The 25,931-nt window shown below is 42.9% G+C and overlaps 2 protein-coding genes across 4 annotated transcripts; one reads left to right on the top strand and one right to left on the bottom strand.

Moving 5' to 3' along the window:
* The first annotated feature begins 1,596 nt into the window (after positions 1–1,596).
* On the top strand, positions 1,597–7,575 carry dnjc8 (DnaJ homolog subfamily C member 8). Its single transcript, NM_001160670.1, is given in 9 exon segments — positions 1,597–1,677; positions 2,843–2,944; positions 3,394–3,450; positions 4,262–4,328; positions 4,423–4,517; positions 4,758–4,829; positions 4,927–5,018; positions 6,532–6,607; positions 7,063–7,575. Coding segments are annotated over 9 exon segments (759 nt in total). The 5' UTR covers positions 1,597–1,605; the 3' UTR covers positions 7,189–7,575.
* A 5,717-nt stretch (positions 7,576–13,292) lies between these two features.
* Positions 13,293–25,903, bottom strand: LOC110496023 (CDC-like kinase 2a). 3 transcript variants are annotated; one of them, XM_021571644.2, is made up of 13 exons: positions 23,693–24,175; positions 22,559–22,758; positions 22,040–22,328; positions 21,109–21,199; positions 19,946–20,012; positions 19,086–19,202; positions 18,300–18,466; positions 17,654–17,748; positions 17,046–17,175; positions 15,691–15,773; positions 15,123–15,202; positions 14,743–14,833; positions 13,293–14,544 (listed from the first exon to the last, which is right to left on the bottom strand). In XM_021571644.2, exons 1-13 carry the CDS (start codon positions 23,864–23,866, stop codon positions 14,356–14,358), a joined length of 1,773 nt encoding a protein of 590 aa, XP_021427319.1. In that variant the 5' UTR covers positions 23,867–24,175; the 3' UTR covers positions 13,293–14,355. The 3 variants fall into 3 exon arrangements, with proteins under 3 accessions (XP_021427319.1, XP_021427320.1, XP_021427321.1); XM_021571645.2 differs by lacking the exon at positions 23,693–24,175 and adding an exon at positions 25,750–25,903 and having other exon boundaries at positions 14,103–14,544; XM_021571646.2 differs by lacking the exons at positions 21,109–21,199; positions 22,559–22,758; positions 23,693–24,175 and having other exon boundaries at positions 14,103–14,544; positions 22,040–22,173.
* Between the last annotated feature and the right edge of the window lie 28 nt (positions 25,904–25,931).

The following is a 25,931-nucleotide window of genomic DNA, read 5'->3' as shown; positions in this document are numbered from 1 at the left end:
TGTGTCATCTACATTTACCAACTGGTTTCTCATGAGCATACACCGACCTCATCAATTGAGGACACTATTGGATATGGCGTGATCCGAAGTTGGAATGTAGTTTTGGGACCCATCTGTCCATGGCGCTTGCTGTGATGCCATGTTCTGGACACTTCATGAGTGGCCCAGTGTCACCTTTGCTCTGGTTGTGGCCTTACAATCATCAAGATGAATCAAAACCAGGTGACTGACCAATAGGTTTCATAATTTGTATGGGGCTTTATAAGATATTTCTCCATACAGTATCAGTAGTAGACGATACACATCAGCATAATTAATATTGAAGAAAAATGAATATAACTTGCAACAATGATTGAGATAGTAATTTTTATGTCAACCGCTGCCGCCTCTGCTGCAGTGCACTGTGGACATGCAGTAGCTGTTTCACCAAGGCTTCAGTAGGTGATCATGCAGCTGTTGACTGACTGCCCTGTACAGGATTCACCAACCTCGACGATGTTGTCCATGGAGTGTAGCGTGGAGGAAGATTCACGGGCTCCGAAGCTGACGAGAGCTCCCTTTCCATGCACGGGCAGATACTTAGATATATCCGATAGGAAACTGCTTTTTCTGTGCATCGGTAGTAAATGGTCATCGTGGGAAATGTGGTATATTTCTGAACACCCAAATAGTTTTTCAGCACCAAAATATATATTCCTTGCATAAAAAAAAAAAATCCAAAGTATTTCCCATTTTACAGTGAGGCTTTTACATCAACTAGCTATGTTTTATGCAGTTTATTGAATGGTTTGGAACATGAAACCTGACCTGTACTATTAGCGATCACAAATCTTTATGTATTATATATTTTATTGACATGTAGGTCTGGTTTCCCGTGCACAGATTAAGGTTAGTCCATAACTAAAAAGCTTTCTCAATGGCGAGTCCCTATCAAAACCTTTTTTTAGTCCAGGACTAGGTTTAATATGTCTGGGAAACGGCCCGTAATGTTTATTGAAGGCCCCTATGTTTATATACAGTACCAGTTAAAAGTTTGGACACCTACTCATTTAAGGGTTTTTATTTATTTTTACTATTTTCTACATTGTAGAATAATAGTGAAGACCTCACAACTATGAAGTAACACATGGAATCATGTAGGAACCCAAAAAGTGTTAAACAAATCAAAATATATTTTATATTTGAGATTCTTCAAAGTAGCCACCCTTTACCTTGATGACAGTTTTGCACACTCTTGGCATTATTTCAACCAGCTTCACCTGGAATGCTTTTCTACCAGTCTTGAAGGGGTTCCGACATATGCTGAGCACTTGTTGGCTGCTATTCCTTCACTCTGCGGTCCAATTTATCCCAAACCATCTCAGTTGGGTTGAGGTCGGGTGATTGTGGAGGCCAGGTCATCTGTTGCAGCACTCCCATCACTCCTTAGTCAAATAGACTGGAGGTGTGGTGGGTCATTGATGTAGAATCATAATGAAGAGAATGTAGAAAATAGTTAAAAATAAAGAAAAACCCTTAAATGAGTAGGTATGTGCATATGCGCGCAAAAAACTGCATTGAGTCACGTGATAGTGGATATTGTGACGTCAGATTAATGAAGCCGAGATGGCGGCTGCTGGAGGAGAGCCCTCTGCCCAGAGTGGTCCGGATGATTTGTTCAATCATTTCTACACAGAGGTATGATACATTTAGGAAATATATGCTATTTAAGGTGTTGAATAATTCCGACCATTAATGTTCTGGATTTGTAAGAGGCCTTTAAGCACCTGCTGGTTAAAAAGCTCGAGAGGCTAACGTTAGCTAGCTCAGTAGCTGACGCTAGCTAGCTTACGTTTGCTCGCATAACACGGTGTGTGTATATGTGCTAGCTAGCAATTGCTAACACTAACAGCTGTGGTGTTGATTCGCCAGAACAATTCTCAGTGATCCTAATACGCATACGCAAGTTTGGTAAACTGCTATTTTGTTTTGTAAGTGTAGAGAAATTGTGTTTGCTTTTTTAACGTTGTGAATGGTTGTATTTGATCTGTAGTCTTTCAAGTATTAGTTTCGGTATTTCACTTACGGATACGCCCCCAGCGTATTCGTCAGAAGACTTTATTACAATACTTGCTCTAGCTAGCCAGAAGATCCGACCCGCTTGTTTACAGCTGTACTTGGGTCTTACAGGATTCCTGTGTAGAAGGCACTGCAGAGCCAGGGAAAAATGTAGAACGTACTGCCTCTGCAACGCAATGCAGCATTACATTAGAAATTAATGTTCTTCTGGTGTACCAACACGCAATGACGCTGTCGGTGTGATTGAGGTGTTAATCTCGATACGTGGTGTTTTATGCTGGGTTTAGACAAGGTATGCAAAAGCTGTCATACCAGTCTGCATAGTGGGACAAGAAAGCAAGAAAGACTGAGGGCAAAGCAAGCCAGCGTTGCAAATCAACATCTGGAAGAAAAACAACATTATGGGGGACGGCAAAATATTTTAACTCTGGCGGCAAGTCCCATCTACCATAGTGGCAGATGGCATTTACCGTTGTGCTCGCATTGAAAACAATGACATCCAGTTTGCCGTCTACCTCATACCATGTAAACACAGCATTAATCTACACAGGAAGCCTGTCAGACCCTAGTGCAGCTGTAAGAAAGCAGGTTGGATCTGCTGGCTAGTGCTCTGGAATGAATGTAAACATGCTCAGTTCCATCTATCCAACCTTCCCCAAGTGGACTCATGAGGCCTGCGGTATAATGCTACGCCAGTTGGCCAGTGAGAGGGATCAAGATTATGTAAATGATCATGAGTGAACTTCTGTGACCTTAACTAATATGACATTACTTTGTCCAACAGGTAAAGCAGATAGAGAAAAGAGACTCTGTGCTAACCTCGAAGCAGCAAATAGACAGGCTGCTCAGACCTGGGTCGTCCTACTTCAATTTAAACCCCTTTGAGGTAAGTGGCTAGTTCCTGTCACATGCAACTGTAGTTGATCTATTATTATTGTGACAAGATTGATATGTAGAACTGCATTGAAGGGTCCTTAGTACAACACCAGCCACTTCATCAAGAGGTTCAGGCATAATGGCTTAGGTGTTGTGCTGACCGACGCATCGTTGCAGTATTCAACCCGTTTGATATACTTGCTGAATGTGCTGGAATGGTGTCAAAGTTAAATGGCGTTAACGTTGTGTGACCATTGTCTGGGCAATATGGTAAAGTGCAAGAGTGTATTTCTCAAAGGGAAAGGCGTGGTGTAACATTCTTTGTCCAACACCAGCGACTTTGTCAAGAGGTTTGGATCGCTTGATGTAAATTGGTATTTTACTGACAGCCTCATCTGTGTTGCTTAGGCTATGCAGTGTCAACTTTGCTTCTAGTGAATTGCCTAATTTCAATTGCAGGTGTTACAAATCGATCCAGAGGCAACAGATGAGGAGTTGAAGAAGAGATTCCGAGCGGTAGGTATGCTACATCTCTGACAGAAGGTACCGGAGTATCCCATCTTGGACCAACAGATTCCTTGACAGCTTCCAGGCCATACCACTGTTGAACAGCCTACCCTAGGTGTCCACCTGCACCCTATTAAGAGACTATTTGCATGGACTCTTTACACCCATTCCATACATGCACTCTGACACTCACTACCATCACTGCTGCTTTTATTTATTTGTACTGGTCGATTTACATACTGTCTATTTCATAGTTTAGATTGCCCATCTTAACTGTAAACCTTAGTGGTGAAACAACCACGTCCGTTTGCGATAGATATTGCAACAACAAAGAAGTTAATGCAAAAACATTGCTTTTTCCCCTCGTGCGTGCAATTTTAATTTTTTAAAATTTTACCTTTATTTAACTAGGCAAGTCAGTTAAGAACAAATTCTTATTTTCAATGACGGCCTAGGAACAGTGGGTTAACTGCCTGTTCAGGGGCAGAACAACAGATTTGTACCTTGTTAGCTCGGGATGTCCGAAGTAAAGACTGACCGATATGGGAGTTTTGGGTCCGATATCGTTTTTAGGGAGGCAAAGGTCACAGATTATCGATATAGCTGCCGATTATAGTTTTTTTTAGAGGTGGATGGCAGTGGATAAGAATCCAAAAGTGTTTGTCCTGAAACACACAAATTAATTAACCTTTGTCTCAAAGTAAATGTAATGATATTGGTCACATACGTGTTTAGCAGATGTTATTGCGGGTGTAGCGAAATGCTTGTTTCTAGCTCCGACAGTGCAGTAATATCTAACAAGTAAGTCTTTCCATTTCAGTTGTCCATCTTGGTCCATCCAGACAAGAACCAGGATGATCCAGACAGAGCACAACTAGCCTTTGAAGGTAGAAATATGATTGCAGGCACAATATGTCTACATCAGTTAGCCTAATACATTCAAAGAGTTCTTATCAACCCCCAATACCACTGTATTTCTAGCTGTGGACAAGGCATACAAAAACCTGCTGGAACCAGAACAGAAGAAGAGGGCAGTTGATGTAATCCAAGCAGGAAGGGAATATGTTGAGCATAATGTAAGTAACTGACCGCTGGTCCCTCTGTTCATACGTCTTATAGGCAGCTTCCCAAATGGCACCCTATTCCCTTTATAGTGTACTACTTTTGACCACTGACAGCACTATAAAGGGAATAGGGTGCAATTTGGGATGTATATTTACTGTACAACTGTATTAATAGTAGTGATGCTACTATTACAGTTGAAGTTCATGTATTGCAGTAAAAATGTTGTGCTGTGGCATCTTTCATTGCAACAGATGAAAGAGAAGAAGAAACAGCTGAAGAAGGATGGGAAGCCTCAATTTGTGGAGGAGGATGACCCAGAAATGGTATTGACAAGTGGTAAAATTGAACTTGTAACAGATGTAAGGCTGTTTTGATATTGGGCTTATTGTTATTTTACTAAGGAAACCACTCTTCTCTCAGTTCAGACAGGCGGTGTACAAGCAGACTATGAAGTTGTTTGCAGAGCTTGAAATCAAGAGGAAGGAGAGGGAAGCCAAGGACATGCATGAACGGTAACAGTGCCATTTCAATTAACTGAATATTGTACATGAAGCATTTGGAGGTACAGTGGGGGGGGAAGTATTTAGTCAGCCACCAATTGTGCAAGTTCTCCCACTTAAAGATGAGAGGCCTGTAATTTTCATCATAGGTACACTTCAACTATGACAGACAATGAGAAAAATAATTCCAGAAAATCACATTGTAGGATTTTTAATTTATTTATTTGCAAATTATGGTGGAAAATAAGTATTTGGTCACCTACAAACAAGCAAGATTTCTGGCTCTCACAGACCTGTAACTTCTTCTTTGAGGCTCCTCTGTCCTCCACTTGTTACCTGTATTAATGGCACCTGTTTGAACTTGTTATCAGTATAAAAGACACCTGTCCACAACCTCAAACAGTCACACTCCAAACTCCTAGTGAATGACCTGCAGAGAGTTGGGACCAAAGTAACAAAGCCTACCATCAGTAACACACTGCGCCGCCAGGGACTCAAATCCTGCAGTGCCAGACGTGTCCCTCTGCGTACATGTCCAGGCCCGTCTGAAGTTTGCTAGAGAGCATTTGAATGATCCAGAAGAAGATTGGGACAATGTCATATGGTCAGATGAAACCAAAATATAACTTTTTGGTAAAAACTCAACTCGTCGTGTTTGGAGGACAAAGAATGCCGAGTTGCATCCAAAGAACACCATACCTACTGTGAAGCATCGGGGGTGGAAACATCATGCTTTGGGGCTGTTTTTCTGCAAAGGGACCAGGACGACTGATCCGTGTAAAGGAAAGAATGAATGGGGCCATGTATCGTGAGATTTTGAGTGAAAACCTCCTTCCATCAGCAAGGGCATTGACGATGAAACGTGGCTGGGTCTTTCAGCATGACAATGATTCCAAACACACCGCCCTGGCAACGAAGGAGTGGCTTCGTAAGAAGCATTTCAAGGTCCTGGAGTTGCCTAGCCAGTCTCCAGATCTCAACCCCATAGAACATCTTTGGAGGGAGTTGAAAGTCTGCATTGCCCAGCAAACATCACTGCTCTAGAGATCTGCATGGAGGAATGGGCCAAAATACCAGCAACAGTGTGTGAAAACCTTGTGAAGACTTACAGAAAATGTTTGACCTCTGTCATTGCCAACAAAAGGTATATAACAAAGTATTGAGAAACTTTTGACCAAATACTTATTTTCCACCATAATTTGCAAATAAATTCATTAAAAATCCTACAATGTGATTTTCTGGATTTTCTTTTATCATTTTGTCTGTTGAAGTGTACCTATGATGAAAATTACAGGCATCTCATCTTTTTAAGTTGGAGAACTTGCACAATTGGTGGCTGACTAAATACTTTTTTTTGCCCCACTGTATATCGTTGGTGAAATACAGAACACATCAGCACAGAACGCTCAGTGTAATTGCTTAATACTTGAATTATAGGAATACATGGCCCTCATGTCTTTGGTCTTCTTTTGGTGGCCATAAGGAGGGAATACCATTCAATGTTTTGTGTCATTTTTCTCCTCAGGAAAAGGGCAAGAGAGGAAGAGATTGAGACGGCAGAGAAAGCTAAGCGAGAGAGGGAATGGCAGAAGAACTTTGAGGTATGTTGAAAAAAGGTTGTAATTACATTTGAGTGAAAATGACATTGAGCAGTAAACGATTAACATCTCCCAAAAGAAGCTGGGATGAGGAGGGACGGAGTACCTGTGGCGCAGTGGTCTAAGGCACTGCATCAGACCCTGGTTTGATCACGGGCTGTATCATAACCGGCCGTGATCGGGAGTCCCATAGGGCGGCGCACAATTGACCTAGTGTCGTCCGGGTTAGGGGAGGTTTTGGCCGGGGTAGGCCATCATTGTAAAATAAGAATTTGTTCTTAACTGACTTGCCTAGTTAAGAAAAGTAGCTGCTGGCTCTTCGGTTGTTTAAACTGAGATTCAGGGATATGGCGTTACCACCACCAGCAGCAGGGTAAAGTCAGTTGTTGTAGAAGTCGGCCCGATATTGCTGTTTTCTTCATGCATCGCTGACTATACCTTACATTTTTTGTCACAAGGAAACAAGGGATGGCCGAGTGGATAGTTGGAGGAGTTTCCAGGCAGGCAAAGGCAAAGCTAAAAAAGAGAAGAAACCCCGGTCGTTCTTGAAGCCTCCTAAAGTCAAGATGGAGCAGAGAGAGTGATGTCTGTTGAGGTGTGATGGTTAATGATACTACCCAAAGTGTGCACTTGTACACTCCACATCATGTTTAAAAGCATTGGCCGAAGACAGTTTCCACCATTGTAAAAATCCATGCGAGGAAGTCTGGAAGTGCACACTTCGGAAGAAGGGTGGAGAATCGAGACTTGACCCATTATTCTTACTTACTCTTGACAGTGCATCCACCGTCCTGAGAAATGTACTTTTGTGCTTGTTTTTTAATGTATATAATTGTGACGTGCAACCTCCATGAGAGCATCACTGACTGGCCTCAATTAAAGTAGGAAAGATGACAGGAAATCTTCCATTTCTGTAACCACCTTAGTTTGCCTGTATTTTTTTATATACCTTTAAATAAAAGCTTGTTTGTAACAACGCAGTCTAGGTTCAGGTTAGAACAATTACATCCTCAGGTAACGACTGCCTGGTATGTGTTCGGAAATAGGTACAGGATCCTATAACATATGAAGGAATTCTTCTCTTACTGTGAAACAAGGGGTCCAGCCGCTCTTGGAGGACAATGGAAGTAGATTTCAGAAATACTTCTTTATTATTTCTGCGAGTGCATGAATATTCTCCCTTCAGTTTACTCCTCTATTCATGCACTTTGGTTGGCGAGCGAGGTAGCGACAACGTCCCGCAAGTATCCCTCCATCAGAATGTCGATTCCACTACACAGAGAAGGCATCCTATTCCATATGTAGAGCACTACTTTTGACCAGAACCATATGGATCCTGGGCAATAGACAAACTAAATAGGGTGTCATTTGGAACAGAGCCAGAAAGTCCACTACTATTCCTATATTGATGCCCCCTCTCTTCAATACATTGGAATTAGTTACCCCAATTTACCATTGCTCGTGACCCTCTAGCCATCATCTTTGTCATAAGAACAGTATTCTTCCGTAGCATTGTGCATCCATTCTGTTTTCATATCAAGTGTTTAATTGCAGCAGTGTTGCACTCAATCTACAGTACCACAAAGCCAGGGCCTAGTCTGTCAGTTTAACTCTAATTGTTACACTATGTCCAATATATTCTTAAATAGGTAATCTGAGTGATCAAGTTATACATTTCCAAAGAGATTTGCCAGTTTATGCTCATGCAACATTAAAGACAATCAATTCCATTTGGCAGACAGACAAATTGACACAAAGTACATTTTCTTAAAGTGCGTAAGTTGTAAATCAGTTCAATGACAAACCTATCGAGGATGTTCTAGTCTAAAGCAGAACATTAACAATGGTCGGGCTCCCGAGTGGCACAGCATCTGTGCAAGAGGCGTCACTACAGTCCCTGGTTCTAATCCAGGCTGTATCACATCCGGCCATAATTGGGAGCCCCATAGAGCGGCGCAAATTGGTCCGGGTAGGCCACCATTGTAAATAAGAATTTTTCTTAACTGACTTGCCTAGTTAAAAAGGTTAATAAAAACAAGTGAGCGCATGACAGACAGAACAGACTACCAGCACTAAATGACAAAGTGATCTCCACGGCTACAGGGGCAAAGAAAAGATCAAGCAATTGAAATGCATCTTCACATTCACTTACCCACTGGCGTAACAGTTTCTCTGAGCGCCCACAAGGTCGGAGTTCTTTTTGGGGGGTTACTGTCAAAATGATTAAAATAAAAAGTAGACCTCGATAACAGGCGCATGCCAATGCACTTACCCCTTCATCTTTAAACAAACTTAAAAGGTGGACTCAGCAAAAATGACATTGCCACGAGCAGCAGATATTGAGATGAGGGAGATGAGCTCGCACATGCGCACAGCTTTGCTTCATGCCATTAGAGTGTGGTAGGTACTGGACCAAAACATCAGAGTTGAGCTTCGCGCTTAGTTGTTGCGGGAATTGACCCACTATGCTGTTTACTTTCTGCATCTGTCATACCTCTACCTTTACAACTTTGGCTTCATTATCATCACAAGTGTTGCTTTTCCTAGAGTTCAGTGTCTTCAACTTCTCACAAGGGTAACCTCATTCCCAGTCATTTTTTGTTACCACATAAATATAGGTCAACATAGAGCCTGCTGGTGGACCAGATTAAAGTGCTAGATATGTAGCTTCGGCCCGGCTTTCACGCACATGAACGAAGCCTGGAAGTAGAGGCCAGGTGATACAAGTTGTCTTTTGGCTCACATGACTTTACACTGGTCCCCGCTAGAGGCCATAGAGCTCTGGGTGCCTCCTGTCCCATTCAGACTGAGCCCCTTGAAGGCACCAACAACTAATCATTCTTCGCAGCTTTCTGGTTGCTCTTGGCATTGGTCTTACTCTACATGGGGATACATTTTTTTTAAAAAAAGGTTAAATGATCCGTCTCTTGTAAGTTTTAATACTAAAATCCTGGCCAATTGTAGCCATGTAAGCACTTTGTAAAGAAGAGACATTCTAATCGAACTGACACTCATGTCTCTTGTGATTCCCAAGTTTCATCCATAAACTCCTTTAGTCCATCAAAATGAAATGGGTATATATGTCCACTGAACGAGTGCCTTACATCTGTCATTATGACCAGTCACACGTGACGTTCACAGACACAGAATTACCTTAGGGAGGAAGTGCCTGCTCCTGACGGACCTCTACAATCTTTCTGTTTCCTACAGTAACACAATACAGAAACATTAGAGATGCTTCAGTGGCATTGTGAGAGTCTCCCAAGCAGATACACAGTGCATTCGGAAAGTATTCAGACCCCTTGACTTTTCCCACGTTGTTACGTTAGTCTTATTCTAAAATGTATTACGTTCCCCCTGATCAATATACACACAATACCCCAAATTGACAAAGCAAAAACAGGTTTTTAGAATACTTATGTAAATGTGATATTTACGTTCACACACCATTTACTCAGCACTTTGTTGAAGCACCTTTGGGCAGCTATTACAGCATCGAGTATTCTTGGGTATGACACTACAAGCTTGGCACACCTGTATTTGGGGAGTTTCTCCCATTCCTCTCAAGCTCTGCCAGGTTGGATGGGGAGCATCGCTGCACAGCTATTTTCAGCTCTCTCCAGAGATGTTCGATCGGGTTCAAGTCTGGGCTCTGGCTGGGCCATACAAGGACATTCAAAGACTTCTCCCCCGAAGACACTCCTGCATTGTCTTGGCTGTGTGCTTAGGGTTGTTGTCCTGTTGGAAGTTGAACCTTCGCCCAAGTCTGAGGTCCTAAGAGCTTTGGAACAGGTTTTCAACAAGGACCTCTGTACTTTGCTCCGTTCATGTTTCCCTCGATCCTGACTAGTCTCCCAGTCCCTGAAAAACATCCCCACAGCATGATGCTGCCACCACCATGCTTCACCGTAGCAATGGTGCCAGGTTTCCTCCAGACGTGACACTTGGCATTTAGCCAAAGAGTTCAATCTTGGTTTCATCAGACCAGAGAACCTTGTTTCTCATGGTCTGAGTCCTTTAGATGCCTTTTGGCAAGCTCCTAGCGGGCTGTTATGTGCCTTGTACTGAGGAGTGGCTTCCGTCTGGCCACTCTACCATAAAGGCCTGATTGGTGGAGTGCTGCAGAGATGGTTGTCCTTCTGGAAGTTTCTCCCATCTCCACAGAGGAGCTCTTGTCAGAGTGACCATCAGGTCACCTACCTGACCAAGACCCTTCTCCCGATCGCTCAGTTTGGACGAGCGGCCAGCTCTAGGAAGAGTCTTGGTGGTTCCAAATTTCTTCAATTTAACAATGACGGAGGCTACTGTGTTCTTGGGGACCTTCAATGCTGCAGAAATGTTTTGGTACCCTTCCCCAGATGTGTGCCTTGGAGCTCTACAGACAATTCCTTAGACCTTGGATTGGTTTTTGCTCAGACATGCAGTGTCAAATGTGGGACCTTATATAGACAGATGTGTGCTTTTCCAAATTATGTTCAATCAATTGAAACAGGATGCACCCGAGCTCAATTTCAAGTCTCATAGCAAAAGGTATGTTTTTTTTATACATTTGCAGTAATACATTATGAGCTATTGTGTGTAATTGATGAGGGAAAAAATGTATTCAATACATTTTAGAATAAGGCTGTGACGTAGCAAAATGCGGATAAAAGTAAAGGGGTCTGAATACTTTCCAAATGCACTGTACTTAAATGCTGATACTTATCTAAATAAGCTTTAAGGGAGTTTCCCAGACAAGATTTAGCTTAGGCCTGGACTAAAAAGCCTGTTCAATTAAGAATCTCCATTGAAAGTGCTTTCTAGTCCAGGATTAGACATAATTTCTGTCTGGGAAACTGGCCTTTAATTATTTGATATCAACTAAAAACAATGGCCAACCACCTCAACCTTTCTCTTTGAATGTCAGCCTGGTATGCTCTGAGCCAAGAGTCTGGTACAGCTCTCTGCAAGAGACAGTCTTCCTTCTGACTGCTGTGCCTCCGGACTACAACTACACTCTTCCGTTGAGCCCATGCTCACCACTATGCTCTTCCATCGGTCCCCCATGCACTTTTGTGTGTATTTTGTTGTCTGGTTTGTCCCTGTCCCTGACACAATTGCTGAACTGCTTGATGGGATCACCCAGGGACTTAAAATCCTTCTCTAGTTGTGTGTCTGCGCTGCAGTAGAGTTTTAGTATCTCTCACTCAGAGCTGGAGGAACTCAACTAATGGCCTGTTTTTTCAAACCTGTCAACGGCAAAGATACAAATAATTAGGTTGGGAAGATGTTTTCTGCACAAGGGTAGTACAAAGGAGGGAAACTACACAACTTAAAACATGCACTGTCTCTGATTGCAAGTTGATCTGAACGGTCTTAGAAAAGTGGCATTATCATGACAATGTAAACTACATTATTTACAATACAGCCAACCATACTAATAATAAATACATAACAAAAATCAATGCAAGGCTATTTCAAGTGTGACCCGCATTATCATTTTTTGGCACATACCTGTAAATAGTCAATTTGTTGTAACCAAAGAAGTCAGGTAATCCACATTCCTCAGTGGCAAAACAGTATTGCTTTGAGGTACTCCGGTTGATGGACTTCTGCGCATTTGTCCGGTAAAGTGCCTTGTCTCCTTGCTTCTCAGGCAAATTAGCTGAAGACATAAGCACTAATCTCATTACAGGGATGCAAACAAACTAGTGTAGGAAAGAAACAAGTATCATGTCATGTAGTTTTCAATGACATGGAATGACCCATTCCCATTATTTGAATTTGGTTAGTTTAATGAACTGTCAGTGTAGTTATAGGCCTGTGTTGCCAGGTGATATTTCTGACCATAAGTAAAGAGTGAGAGGGGGCAGAGAGAAGCCACAGTCTGGAGGAAGACCGCATTGAGGCATGAATCACGTTTGTTTTCAATGTCAGCAAGGGGATATCCACTTTTCTTTAGCATAGCTGCCATTTGAAGCCGACAGTGACTCATTGGTGCAACCTTGAGCCATCAGCCATCCACTACTTTGTACCCAAATAGCACAAAAGTCACTCAATCCCCACCACCCATGATCATGTCATTTTGACCGATGGAAATAAACTGTTTGTACAAAATCCAATGAAACGTATTTTCTGGGTTATTTTTTTGTTTCTATAGCTAGACGTTTATTAAAGGTTAATTGTTCAGTTCACCCAGTGAACTTAACCTTAGTTTACTGGCACACATCTACAGATTCTGTATAGGCTGTGCTCTAGTTTTCATGGTAGCAGATGAGGGAGCGAGGGAAAGCAGGCCAGGGAGTTACTGAAAGATGGATGAATACCCATGGCGGTAGGTACTCCTGCATGGCTGCCACAGCTGATCCTCCTGTCCTTGGCCCTTGCTGTGGGTGACACGGCAGACTTTACAGAGTGGCCATGGGTGAATCTCAATATTTTCTTGCAAACCCCTTTCTACTCCTTCTCAAAACGCATCGGAGGGGAACATTGGTCCTTCTCCTCTAATAGGGGTGAGAAGATCATTTCAGAGCCCATGTCCTAACACTACTCATCTAGACTATTTAGGCAGCAGCAGAGTTGATGGTACAACACTACTAAATAGAGCAATAGGCAAGGGTCAGTCAAGGGTTTCCTGACAGCCTTCTATATCATTGGCCAAAACACACTACAGTCATTAAATAAATCAGGGTTCATAGACACAGTCGAGTATTTAGGAGAAAAACGCCTCCCCATAACTCAACCAACAGCGCTACAAGCCTTGGCAAAGGAGGACTTAACTTTAATTCGACAATCATACATAGTTTTATACATTTAAATCTTATACAAAAAAATAAATGTACAGGGAGGAGATGAACAGCGGTAGCGTCTCATAATAAATACTGTAAACTGTGTGCTGCTGTGTGCCTGTGGCATTGGGATTCCATACGTTACTATTATGACCCTGTGTGTGCTTCATCTCAGACCACAGGCCTGATACTATCACACATGTAAAAGGCAGTTTGCAGTTTGTTGTATGGGGTCTGATTTGTGAGTGTCTGTCATTTCCCCAGACTAGACGAAGACCAGCTGAGAAAACATGTCCAGTTGTGAATACTATTATTACATTAATATGGCATCAATCCCTCTCCTCAGAAGCATTGCATAACGTAACAGAGATACAGTAGATATATTATATCAATAGGAGAGGCCTATATAAGCAATAAATGTGGAGTGGCAATCACTCATTGACGAAACGTGCCAGTCGATTGGCTAACATTAGCCAAGATTGATAGCTGTGGCAAGAGTTTCCAAATAAATACAAGACAGTGCCCCTCTTCTCCAAGCGTTTCACCTCAAATGAAGAGGTCACGATATTGGCTTTCAGAGCAAGGCTTCTCTTGCTCTCACTAGTGTTCCACTACACGAGGCCGGTCCTTTCCTTTACATGCGGAAGACTGGAGCTGGGTAATCTAAGGTTGGGCTAAAAACTCCCCTCTTGGTCATATGCCTTCTGTTGGAGCAGAAGCCGAGAGGACTAAAAGGAGGGCTGTCTTTTTCTGAAGTCCTTCTGGTTTTCTAGCTGCCAGCATGAGCCTCTCTCCTAACTGTGGAGATGGGTGGGGGCAGTACAGTAAGCAGGAGGAAATGGGTCCATGCTGTGATGAATGGCCAAGGGATTTCAGACAGACTGATAAGGTCCATCAAATTTGGCCGTACCGCCTGAAGTGGTCGTATCGGTCTGCTCCACCTGAAAAATCGCTCTATCGTTAAGAGTCTGTGGAGGTCCCGGGTCACCGGCTGATGTCGCGGTTGCCCTCCCAGCTCTTCCCCCCCACTGCATCGCCTGCTGTCCCCGATTCGAAGAAAGGGTGTCTGAGGGAGTCTGCCAGGGCCAGGCGCTTAGCGGGCTCGTATTCCAGCATGCTCTCAATCAGGTCAAACAACCGATGGTGCTCCTCGGCTTCCGACAACAGGTACCTCTGAGAACATACAGAGATGTGATCAACATAATGAAAATCAGGAAAATGTGAATACTATATTTGGGGTTAGGGTTCATTTCAATAATGTCTAAATAGAGGTTGATATCAGAAATCCCTGGTTAATCCGACATGGGGGGGGGGGGGTGAATGGGAAGGAAGATAAGTAGTGGGGTGCTACACAAGGAGCTGCTCTCTTACCCGTAAGGGTTTGCAGTTCTCCCTCACGTATCTCCCAGCTGACGAGCTCTCGTCCCAGTCCAGACGGCCACGGTAAAAATATTTCTGCTTCCTGAGTTAAAGGGGAGAGAGAAATTATTGCAAAGATTGAGGAAGAGCGGCATATATAGATAAAAACAGTGTGTGCGCAGGGGCAGCAGCATGGAAGAGTTGCCATAGGGTTCAATACCCACAGACAAAGATCCCCAACAGGCCCTTTGATGTGGCATAAACATACAACTTCACTTTGATGCTCTGCGTCAACAACTAGACAAAGCAACACTATGGGTGTGTGTGATGGATGACTTTGACCTGCAACTACACAGATGCACCTGGTCGTGTGTGTATGTGTGAGCTCTGACCTTGTCTTGCGTATCATTCTGGAGGGCACCGGCCCCAGTATTCTCTCCATCATGGCCAGATGCTCCCTGTTATCATGAGTCTGAGGGAGGGATGAACAAACAAGACAGCAAAGGTAAATCTTAATTGCATCTCTTTCAGTGTATAAATGGCCATAAATGTAGATTGTGGATATCAGCAACGAGACCGATGCCAACACACACCATTATCTATCTTGCAACAATTTGACTGATAGCACAGAGTAAAATTTGGCCATAAATGCTGAGAGCTTTGAATAGAATGAGTGGAATAGTATGAGAGCGCCATCACCTATGGCGTTAGCATAGCCAGGCAGAACTCGGAACACGGAGGACAACGTCAACCAAGGGTTGGTCCCAATTGGATTATGTGTCTCTCTGCTGCGCTCTCTGGCTCAGTGTGTGTGTGTGTTTGCTTATGTGTGTGCGAAAGCCATTCTGGGCTTTGTTCAGTCCTTCCTGACAACCCGAATCGACCAGACACAGAGAGTAATCTTGGAAGGCAGCTGTCGCCACAGACAGTATGGGATTGGGAAGGGAAGTGGGGCTTTACCTGGAACAAGGTGAAGCCCAGGTAGTACTCGAACAGGATGCAACCGATGCTCCACACATCACACGGCTGGCTCCAGCCCAGCTCTACAGGACAAAACACAGAATGGGTAAATGTTTTTGGGGGTGGTTTCCCGGACACAGATTAAGCCTAATACTGGACTAAAAGTATTGTCAATTGGGATACTCCATCTGAATTGGTGCTGTGTAGGCTGGTGGAAACTAATAAAACAATGAAAAAGCTCAATGTAAGACCCTAGCCTCACACGCTTGCTCCAGTGCTTTGACTTATCAAAAGCAACGACCAAAGTTTCGGCAGCAGCAGCTTTCTGCCTTAACATTGGTTGTGACTTCACAACTAGCATCATAGATCAAGAGGGTGAAGATTTAGCTTCTTTAAATAGAACAAGGACTCATACAGGCCACATAACAGACCATGGGTAAGCTTACACATTAAGCTTTGAAAGTATGTGAAAAGACAATCAACTCAGCTCAACTCTGAGCAAGCACACTCGACTAATTGTCTCATGTACTGCAAAGTGAGTACAAAGCCAGTCAACTGTGCTTAATGTCTGACTGTGGGTTGCTGTTCAGTGTCTACCTGACTGGAACCGAACTGGCAGATTATGGCAGTTAATGCCACTGCTAAGGAACACCCCCTCTGTTTTAGAATAGCCCAACCAGACAGACTATATGTCATGTGAATTTTGTTTTTAATGTTCATAAACTGAGCTTCACTTAAAACACTGTCTATTACTAAGAATTTGTAAGGTTCTTATTGAAATGAAATATACAGAGGCCAGTTAGTCAGTAAGGTTTATTTACGAGAGCGCTGCTGTTCATATACAAAGACATTCCTTTTATAACTTTCTCTTACCCTACCTACACACATGCATACACACCAACCTTTGGATATTCTCATGAAGTCTCACCACAGTTTATTACCACTAAGCTAACAGTTCCAGTCTCCCCCAGATCCGAGAGCTCTGGAGGGGCTCTCCCTGTCTTATCTAATCTCCCCAGAGTTACAGCCAGGTCGGTTCAAACATAGGTTAATGCTCCTCTCTGTTCTCTTTCGACACACACATACATTCCTTTCTTCCTAGATCTATGCTACATAACCCCTTCCTAATGAACAAACATTATTTATCATTATAGAAAGACAGGGTAGAATTCTGTTAGTTATAATTCTACCTTAAATGTATACATCATTTAGTCATTATTCATAATAATCATAACACTATAGCAGTCCATTGTCAATGTAGTGGCTACACCACCCTTAGTTTAGAATAGTCCTCATCCAATTGTTCAGCTAACTGGCCTGAAGGAAGATAGGGCTAACTCTGAAACGTCACTCACCTAGTATGACTTCCGGGGCGCGGTAGTGCCGTGTGGAGACGATGGTGCTGTGGTGCTCATGGTCAAATGTGGCGCTACCAAAGTCCACCACCCGTACGTCCGTGCTCTTCACTGTCCGCTCGTCGCGCTTCTGTAGGGAGGAAGGTGAAAAAGGACATGGCTTAGAACCTTATAGTTTTGTTAAAAATAAAAGGCAGAATGCAACTTTTTTTTCAAACACGTAAAGCTAAACTTTTAGACAATTGGCCAATGAATGATACCTTGATTAGTCCTGATATCTAGTAACATTGACATTATCTATTTTCATGCTTCTGACATTAAACCATACCTGTATCCAAACTGAAAATGATTCCCATTTGTTTTGGTACATTTAGGTCTAATTGTCATTTGCACTTCAGGCAATAGCTGACTGCCAAAGCATTTGCGATGACACTCAGCCTGTGTCCCAAATGGCATCCTTTCCCCTATATAGAGCACTACATTTGAACAGGCCCTGGTTAAAAGTAGTGCACTATTAGGGAATATGGTACCATTTGGGATGTAGCCTCTGAAAGCAAAACAGGCTCTGCAGAAAGCCTATTATCCTGAGGCCCGACTCCTCGTCTCACCTTCTCTACATTATAGGTCATAGTGAAGTCGGAATTGACAAACAGGATGTTTTCTGGCTTCAGGTCTGTGTGCGTCAACTTGGTATCATGAAGAACTGTGAGGGGGAAAAAAACAATTAAAATCCCAACAGCCATTCACATTCGATGGTGGTCAACGAAAAGAACACTCTTCTGATAGGTGTGTTTGAACCAACGATGCCCTCATGTGGCTAAAGACTTCTTATTGCAAACAATGGTGGCCTTATAGTCCAATTCCTACCTCTCTAGGTGAGTAAGGAGGGGGATGGCTAAATCAACAAAAAGGAATGAATGAAGGCTTGTGTCACGGTAGTGATAGGGGTCTATGTAGGGCATTGGTTGTTGGAGTGAGACTTATGACCAGTTGGTAGGTCATGTTGAAATTGTTAAAGAGAATGTGCTCTTGATAACTCATCTGGTTGAACAAAAGCAATAAATACAAGATAGTAGCGTAATATCGGTGTGCACTTACACTTGACAGCTAGGCTGTGGAGTGACAATTGACTAGTTGACTGCTAGTTTTTGCACTTATGTCGGGCCATTATTGTGAAAGAAAATGTGTTCTCAATTACTTACCCGGTTAAATAAAGGCAATATTTTTTATATATACAAATAAATATATACGTACACTTGACGGACAGGCAGAGCTGGTAGGCCATGTGTCGGACCTGGGCGATGGAATAGGGCAGGTAGTTGTTCTCCTTGAGGAAGTCGAAGGTGCTGAGGGCCAGCAGCTCGAAGGAGATACACATGTGGCCGTGGTAGTCGAACCAGTCATACATCTGCACACACAGGCTGGGAGGAAAGATGAGAGGGGTTACATAACTAACAATGTAAACATAAGTCAATAAAAACAAAATGACACAGGGTCCTGTGTAATTAGGGGTTTTCTTCAGGATCAAAAGGGGGGCTTAGGTGGTGGGTGTGGCAATGGGCGTGGTAAGCAAGGCTGAATTTCTGAGGCCACCCCATCTCAGTGATGTAGAGAAAGGTTTGCATTTATTAAGCCAACTTTATGCATATTTCTCCATGGAGCCGAGAGATATTTTTGCAGTTTAAAAGCTCATTTCCTGCAATTCTACACAGTTGACCATGGAGCTGAGAGAAAAATGGTGTCGTTTTAAAGCTCAACGTGTTAAACCTAATAAAATCAATACCTCTAAATTGTAATTTTCAAGTCTTCTTGATTGTCTAGCTTTTATTTTGGTGACTGTGAGTTCTCAAAGATTATATTATTTCTAAATATAATGGTCCATTATCTTTTCTACATACTTCATACCCGATTTTAGTCATTTAAGTCCATTCCTGAAAATGAATGTAATTACACTGTTTGGAGAAAGTATTTAAATTGGAGAAAAATCCCTGGTAATGAACAATACACTGTAGTGGTCTGAGTCAGTAGTAGGCTACTCACTGTTTGTTTTCCGGATCTTTCTCATTGATTCTCTCCAGCACATTGATCTCCAGACGAGCTGCTTCCTTGTATTTCTCCACATTTTTTATGATCTTCAGAGCAACAGCGGCCCCTCCCCTGTAAGACAAATACAGTATGAATGACAAAGACATAACTAACCACAACACATGATGAATATAGACACAAAACACACGAGGGAATACCTTGCGGTGCAAAGCTGTGATTCCCTAAATTAGGTCCATCTACATAACCCGAGTTAGTGCTGTTGCTTGGGAACCTGGTGTCACAGGTCTGGTAGCTATAATAAGATGGATACCCGAAGGATAGCTTTTGAAAAAATATTTTTCAGCCTCTTTAACATGATACATTTGTCCAAACTTGTTGAGCCATGAAATTCCACCTTATTTCATACAAGCAAACTGTATTGTGATGAGTACATTCTATTCCCTTGTCCTTGCATGTTGATTATGCAACATGTTATGTTACCAAAAAGAAATTAGGCTTTATCGCGTTCAAGTTCAAACTTGTATTGTGCTTCAGGGGGCAGAGGCAGGGACATTAGCACGGAACAAATTTGCATGGGGTATCATTGCCCAGCCCCCTAAACTCAGGACCCATAGAGAAGCACACAGACGTCTATAGTGAGCCTAAGTGCAGGCGCTAATACACCCATAGCAAGCGGCCACGACATGATAGAATAACAGGATCAGCCGAAGGAGGAGGGCTCTAACTCTAGAACTACTATTTGTAAATAGTAAACACCTAGTGCAGGTAGAGGGAACACTTAAAGAAAAAAATAGGACTCCGGAGGCTTTAAAAAAGGGCCACCAGCTAACAGTCAGAGCAGTTTTCATACATACCGACGATGGTCAATACATTGCATCACCCTCCCAAAGGTGCCTTCCCCCAGAGTGCTGACAATCTCATCTGGAAGACAGACAGAGAGACAGGGAAAGAGAGTGGGAAAGAAGGGAAGAGAAGAATTAGACATGTGGACCGGAGCAGGGACATCAAGGCAAAAAAAAGTGACAGGCGTTTCAATACTAGCACCCATCCCCCTTTTCAGGTTGTGGACAAATGGGATGCCAAAAAGAATGTTTACTTTTACACGGTCCTAGATAACCTATGATAATCGGGGTCCACACACTACCAGAACAAATTATGGGAAAATGTTTGAGTGCCCCCCAGCAGCCTATAGGAAAGAAAAAAAGTATATTCCTACAGATGTTTTGGTGGTGTGCCTATTTTAGAGCAAGGGTGTCGGGGGGGGTTACTGGTTAACCTATGTAATTGAAAAACGCACTCAAGCAAAACTTCTGAAATAAGTGTAAATGTGCAGGCTAAGCAAATAAATTTGGTTTCAAACTGGAAGAACATACAAGTCATGCCAGGGATACGAGCTGGAAAATGGTAAGACTATATGTTAAGTGGGTGGGTGTTATGAGATCATGGATCATAATAACTGTGCTTTTTTAAGCATACAAATCATGCTCTTAATTTACCACTACAAAGACTTCTATAAAGTGTAGCATTAAAAAGATGCAACACTGTCAAAGGTCAAAAATGCAACACCGCAGACAAGGCCCTATGGATGTTAACTAGGTAGGCCTCATGTTAGTTTTGAAGGAAAGGGCTAGATATGAGGGGTTGCAAAACTATTCCAAACAAACGTTTCTAATTGCTTTTCCCACTTAATGAATTACAAAAAAAATATTTGTTTTAGACCTGGACTTTAAACTAAAACGCAAGAGACAATTAAGAAGTTGAGGAAATGTTGTGTTAGGGGAAAACTCTATCTCTGATATAAAACCACAGCTAGATAGCCTCAACACAACGAGCAGTATTTATCTAAAACCGATATCCTCAACATTTTTTTGGTGTGCTATCCACACACGCTTTTTGAGCTAGAGCGAACAGCATTCTACCATGGCATCATCATCAGGCACTCCCCTGTCAGTGAATGCTCTATGGTTTTAAATACTCATATGGAGAAGGGTTACGATAGAGTAGTGGCAGTGAGTACATCTCTCTTGCAGGACGTCCCCACTCCGACAGATCAGGTGCCCTTCCTCGTCGTCCCTCACACTCAGTGCCCGCGTCCGGCTGTCACTCCGCTGTTTGCAGCCCCCACAGCATTAGCAGGTCACGACACGACCGACAGGGGACAGGGGGTTTTCGGGGGCAGCCGTAGCCACGGCGATGGAAGGCGGCACAGGTAGAGGAGGGAGGAGGAGGGTGATGTTGTAGTTGACGTAGTGGTTGTAGGTGGGTGTGGTGGTCATAGGGCGATTCGTATGACACCACGTGAGGAAATATATAACGATAGGGATATAGTGCAAGGGAACAAGTCAAAGATCACATTTTGTCCTCTGCTTCTCTCCCCCTCTACCTTTTAACCTGTGCTATTACAAATAAGGAAGCAACCTGCATATCCATCCATTCATCCAACAAAAAGCCAATTCAGAAAATACCAAAAATATCTACATCAACTATGATATTACCCACTTAAAACGAAGCAGAGTACTTCCCAAGAAAACAAATAAAATGAGAGGATGGTAAGGCAATCAAGCAAAAGATAGTTCAAGATTAAAATCATCAGTGATACATAGATACATGCCAGCCTATGGTCCTCTCTCTCATTTATGTCTAATTAACGCAGAAGGCAAGAATGTGGATGATGCTTTATCCACGTGGGTCCAAAAACAGTCAATGTCTCACTACACAACTCATTTTATGAGAAGACTGTAGAAGGTAAATCTGGATTTAACTAAGACAAAACAGCTACTCAAATCCTGCTGACAAAAACAAAACAAAAGATTGTACTACTTACCAAGTCCAGGAGCTGTGGACAAGAGAAGGTAATAGAGAAGTAGAGAGACAGAAAGACGAGGAGAAGAGAAAGATAGAAAGGAGCGGGAGGGTTAAAGGACAAGCTCGGGCCGGGCTGTACTCACCGAGGAGGATGGGCTATAGGACCTGGTTCTACGCCGCCTTCGTTTGTGCTTACGCCTGCTGCCCTTCCTTCGGTACGACTCCTCCCGTTCCCTCTCGCGCCCCCTCCGGTAGTCGCACATGCTCGGTGAGAAGTCACGTGCGTAGTAACCGCCGTCGGCTGCTGCTGGTGCACCTCCATGTTCCCTTTCCCTGTTTCCGCGGTCTCGTTCGTGGCTCTGGTCCAGGCGGCGGTAGCCCTCACAGTAGCGCCGGTCGTATGGCCTGCGGTCTGCCGAGCGATTATCGTAGCTGCAAAAGAGGCGCCCAACACCATGGGTTAGAGCAGTGGTGTCTCTGACCACCAACTCATGCTACATGTTATTCAATGAATGCCATCAGTGCCCTTTGATATTGGTACATGAACCTATTGAGAGTTTAACAAACATTTCTACCAGATAAACTATCATAAGGTACAAAAGCTTACATACCAATTATTTTGTTTGCAAGTACACAAATATAACACAGCCATACAAACAGACCTCCTGGAGCGAGCGTAGCTTCCCTCCTGTCGGTTTCCCCGTCCCCTTCGGTCTCTGTCCCGATCCCTCTCCCGGTCACTGCTAGAGGAAAAAGAGGGCGATCTGCGGTGCCTCTGCTTGCGTCCTCGGTCTCTGTCCCGGTCTTGATAGCTGCTCCGGCTGGCCCTTTCTGAGGACGGGTACCGCCTCGAGTGTGGCATCTATGACAAGACATGTTACTTGGTATTTCATTGCCGTTGGTGAGGGGTTGGATTGCACTCAGTAAGAAAGGGATACAGAACAGCTGCATGGTGGGGGAAAGGAAGAAAAATAGTCAAAGAAAACCAGGTGAGGATCCATCCTCAGCTCTCCCATCAAACCATTAAACTCTGGAACTGTTTTAAAGTCACCATTGGCCTTATGGGAAATCACTGAGCGGTTTCTTTCCTTTCCAGAAACGGAGTTAGGAAGGATGCCTGTATCTTTGTAGTGACTGGGTGTATTGATACACCATCCAAAGTGTAATTAATAACTTCACCATGCTCAAAGGGATACTCAATGTCTGCTTTTTTATTTTTACCCATCTACCAACAGGTGCCCTTCTTTGTGAAGCATTGGAAAATCTCCCTGGTCTTTGTGGTTGAATCTGTGTTTCATTTGCTTGACTGAGGGACCTTAAACATCATTGTATGTGTGGGGTACAGAGATCAAATCAAATCTGATTGGTCACATACACATATTTAGCAGATGTTATTGCAGGCGTAGCAAAATGCTTTTGTCCCTAGCTCCAACAGTGCAGTAGTATCAAACAATTCACAACAATACACACAAATCTAAAAGTTAAATGGAATTAAGAAATATATAAATATTGGGACAAGCAATGTTGGAGTGGCATTGACTAAAATACAGTATAATCCATATATACATATGAATTGAGTAAAACAGTATGTAAACATTAAAGTGACTAGTGTTCCATTATTAAGGTGACCTGTGATTCCATGTCTATGTAGACAGTGCAGCAGCCTCTAAGGTGCAGGGTTGAGTAACTGGGTGGTAGCCGGCTAGTGATGGCTATTTAACAGTCTGATGCCCTTGAGATAGAAGCTGTTTTTCAGTCTCTCGGTCCCAGCTTTGATGCACCTGTACTGACCTCACCTTGTGGATGATAGAGGGGTGAACAGGTCGTGGCTGGGTGGTTGATGACCTTGATCTTTTTGGCCTTCCTGTGACATCGGGTGCTGTAGGTGTCCTGGAGGACAGGCAGTGTGCCCCCAGTGAAGCGTTGAGCAGACCGCACCACCCTCTTCCGAGCCCTGTGGTTGAAGGCATTTCAGTTGCTGTAGCAGGCAGTGATACAGCCTGATAGGATGCTATCAATTGTGCATCTGTAAAATGCTTGTGTCCCTAGCTCCAACAGTGCAGTAGTATTTCTTCTGAATGTCTTCAGCCTCCTGAGGTTGAAGAGGCGCTGTTGTGCCTTCTTCACCACACTGTCTGTGTGGGTGCATTTCAGATTGCCAGTGACGTGGAGGCTGAGGAACTTGAAGCTTTTCAACTTCTCCATTGCGGTCCTGTTGATGTGGATAGGGACGTACTCCCTCTTCTGTCTCCTGAAGTCCACGATCAGCTTTTGTTGACGTTGAGGGAGAAGTTATTTTCCTGGCACCACTCTGCCAGGGCCTTCTCCTCCTCCCTGTAGGCTGTCTTGTCATTGTTGGTAATCAGGTTCTACCACTGTTGTGTCGTCTGCAAACTTGATAACTGAGTTGGAGGCGTGCCGTGGCCACGGAGTCATGGGTCAACAGGGAGTACAGGAGGGGGCTGAGTACGCACTAAAATTAGGTACTCATTTAATCATGGTAAACACCAGTTGTGGAAAAAGTACACAAATAGTACACCTTAGTAGAAAATTACTCAGGTAAAAGTGAGTCACCCAGTAAAATACTACCGGAGTAAAAGTCTAAAACTATTTGGTTTTAAATGTACTTAAGTATCAAAAGTAAATGCAACTGCTAAAATATACTTAAGTATCAAAAGTAAAAGTATAAATCATTTAAAATTCCTTATATTAAGCAAACCAGACTGCACCATTTTCCTTTTTACGGGTAACCAGGGGCACACTCCAACATCATTTACATACGAAGCCTGTGTTTAGTGAGTCCGCCAGATAAGTGGCAGTAGGGATGTGGTCTTGATAAGTTGTGTGAATTGTACCAATTTCCTGTCCTACTAAGTATTCAAAATACTTTTGGTTGTATTTGGTTGTAAAAATGTATGGTGTAAGAAGTACATTATTTTCTTTAAGAATGTGGTCAAAAATATAAAGTACAGAACCAAAAAAACGACTTAAGTACTTTAAAATATTTTTACACCACTAGTAAACACTTATTTCACAGAGGTGAGGCCATGCAACTGATGTAACTTGTTCAAACAAGACATTTAAGCTTTTCATTTTTAATTAATTAGTACAAATTTCATAATTCCACTTTGACATGATTGGGTAAAAATTTAAATGGAACTTTAAATTCAGGCTGTGTAACAACAAAATGTGGAAAAAGTCAAGGAGTGTGAATAGTTGAAGGCACTGTTATTAAGTTGGGGATGGCCTTATAACGTTACCTAATAAGCCAACCTAGTTAGTTGATGTCACCTGGCTAAATGCAAACGTTAACTAAGTAATGTCGTGAGTTAATCACTGTGCCAGTTTAGCTAAGTGTGATAGGTAAAGACATGGGATTACCAAAAATGTGTAGTTCGACAACTAGTAAACTAAGTAGCTTGATAAATGGCAATTTGTTGACTCCGACTAGCTAGCACACTACTAGCTACGACATTCTGTCGAATTGACTGGCTTAACGTAGGTTGTTACTAGCTAGCCGACGCCATATTTCGCAGAAATGCAGGCACACGAATTGCTTTCGTGAAGAATTGCATAAATTGTCATTTTGTTCAAATAAATGTTTGGTTAACTATTTCTGATATTTACCTAACGTTTGCTAATAGTTATTTAGATCGGTTGGCTAGCTAGCTCCCTAATGCTAGCATAACATTGGCTAGCTAGCTAATTTGACCGCCATTTTACCTAGCGTTACCTAGCTACTCGCGTTCGTTAGCTTTGATGCTAGCTGACTATAATTGGACTCGCGTGGATCAACATATCACTGAAACCGGAATACAATGTAGTGCACACGTGTATTTCCATATTATTTTACCGTTATATCAGCCAGGCCTGTGCGTTTATCCCACAGGAAATCCGTGTTTGCGCTTCAATTCCTAGTTTTCACTTCTCACTATTGGTTCAGCTAGCTAGGGCTCTAACCTCGTACAAACCATCCTGATATCGCGAGTTTACATTGTTTCGCTTTAGAGAAACAATGTAAGCTCGCGAGAACAG

This window comes from Oncorhynchus mykiss, chromosome 18 (genome assembly GCF_013265735.2).
Source record: "Oncorhynchus mykiss isolate Arlee chromosome 18, USDA_OmykA_1.1, whole genome shotgun sequence".
NCBI lineage: Eukaryota > Metazoa > Chordata > Actinopteri > Salmoniformes > Salmonidae > Oncorhynchus > Oncorhynchus mykiss.
The sequence above is the reverse complement of the archived record's forward strand: the minus strand, read 5'-3'. Positions and strand labels throughout refer to the sequence as shown.

What these genes read in the sequence shown, in the direction of transcription:
- LOC110496023 (XM_021571644.2), bottom strand. Translation starts at nt 23,866, where the DNA reads ATGCCTTCAACCACAGGGCTCGGAAGAGGGTGGTGCGGTCTGCTCAAC. An exon ending in TGGGCTTCACCTTGTTCCAG is followed by an intron (nt 15,203 to 15,690) that starts GTAAAGCCCCAC and finishes TCCCTCCCTCAG; the next exon opens with ACTCATGATAACAGGGAGCA. An exon ending in AGAATGATACGCAAGACAAG is followed by an intron (nt 14,834 to 15,122) that starts GTCAGAGCTCAC and finishes CCTTTAACTCAG; the next exon opens with GAAGCAGAAATATTTTTACC.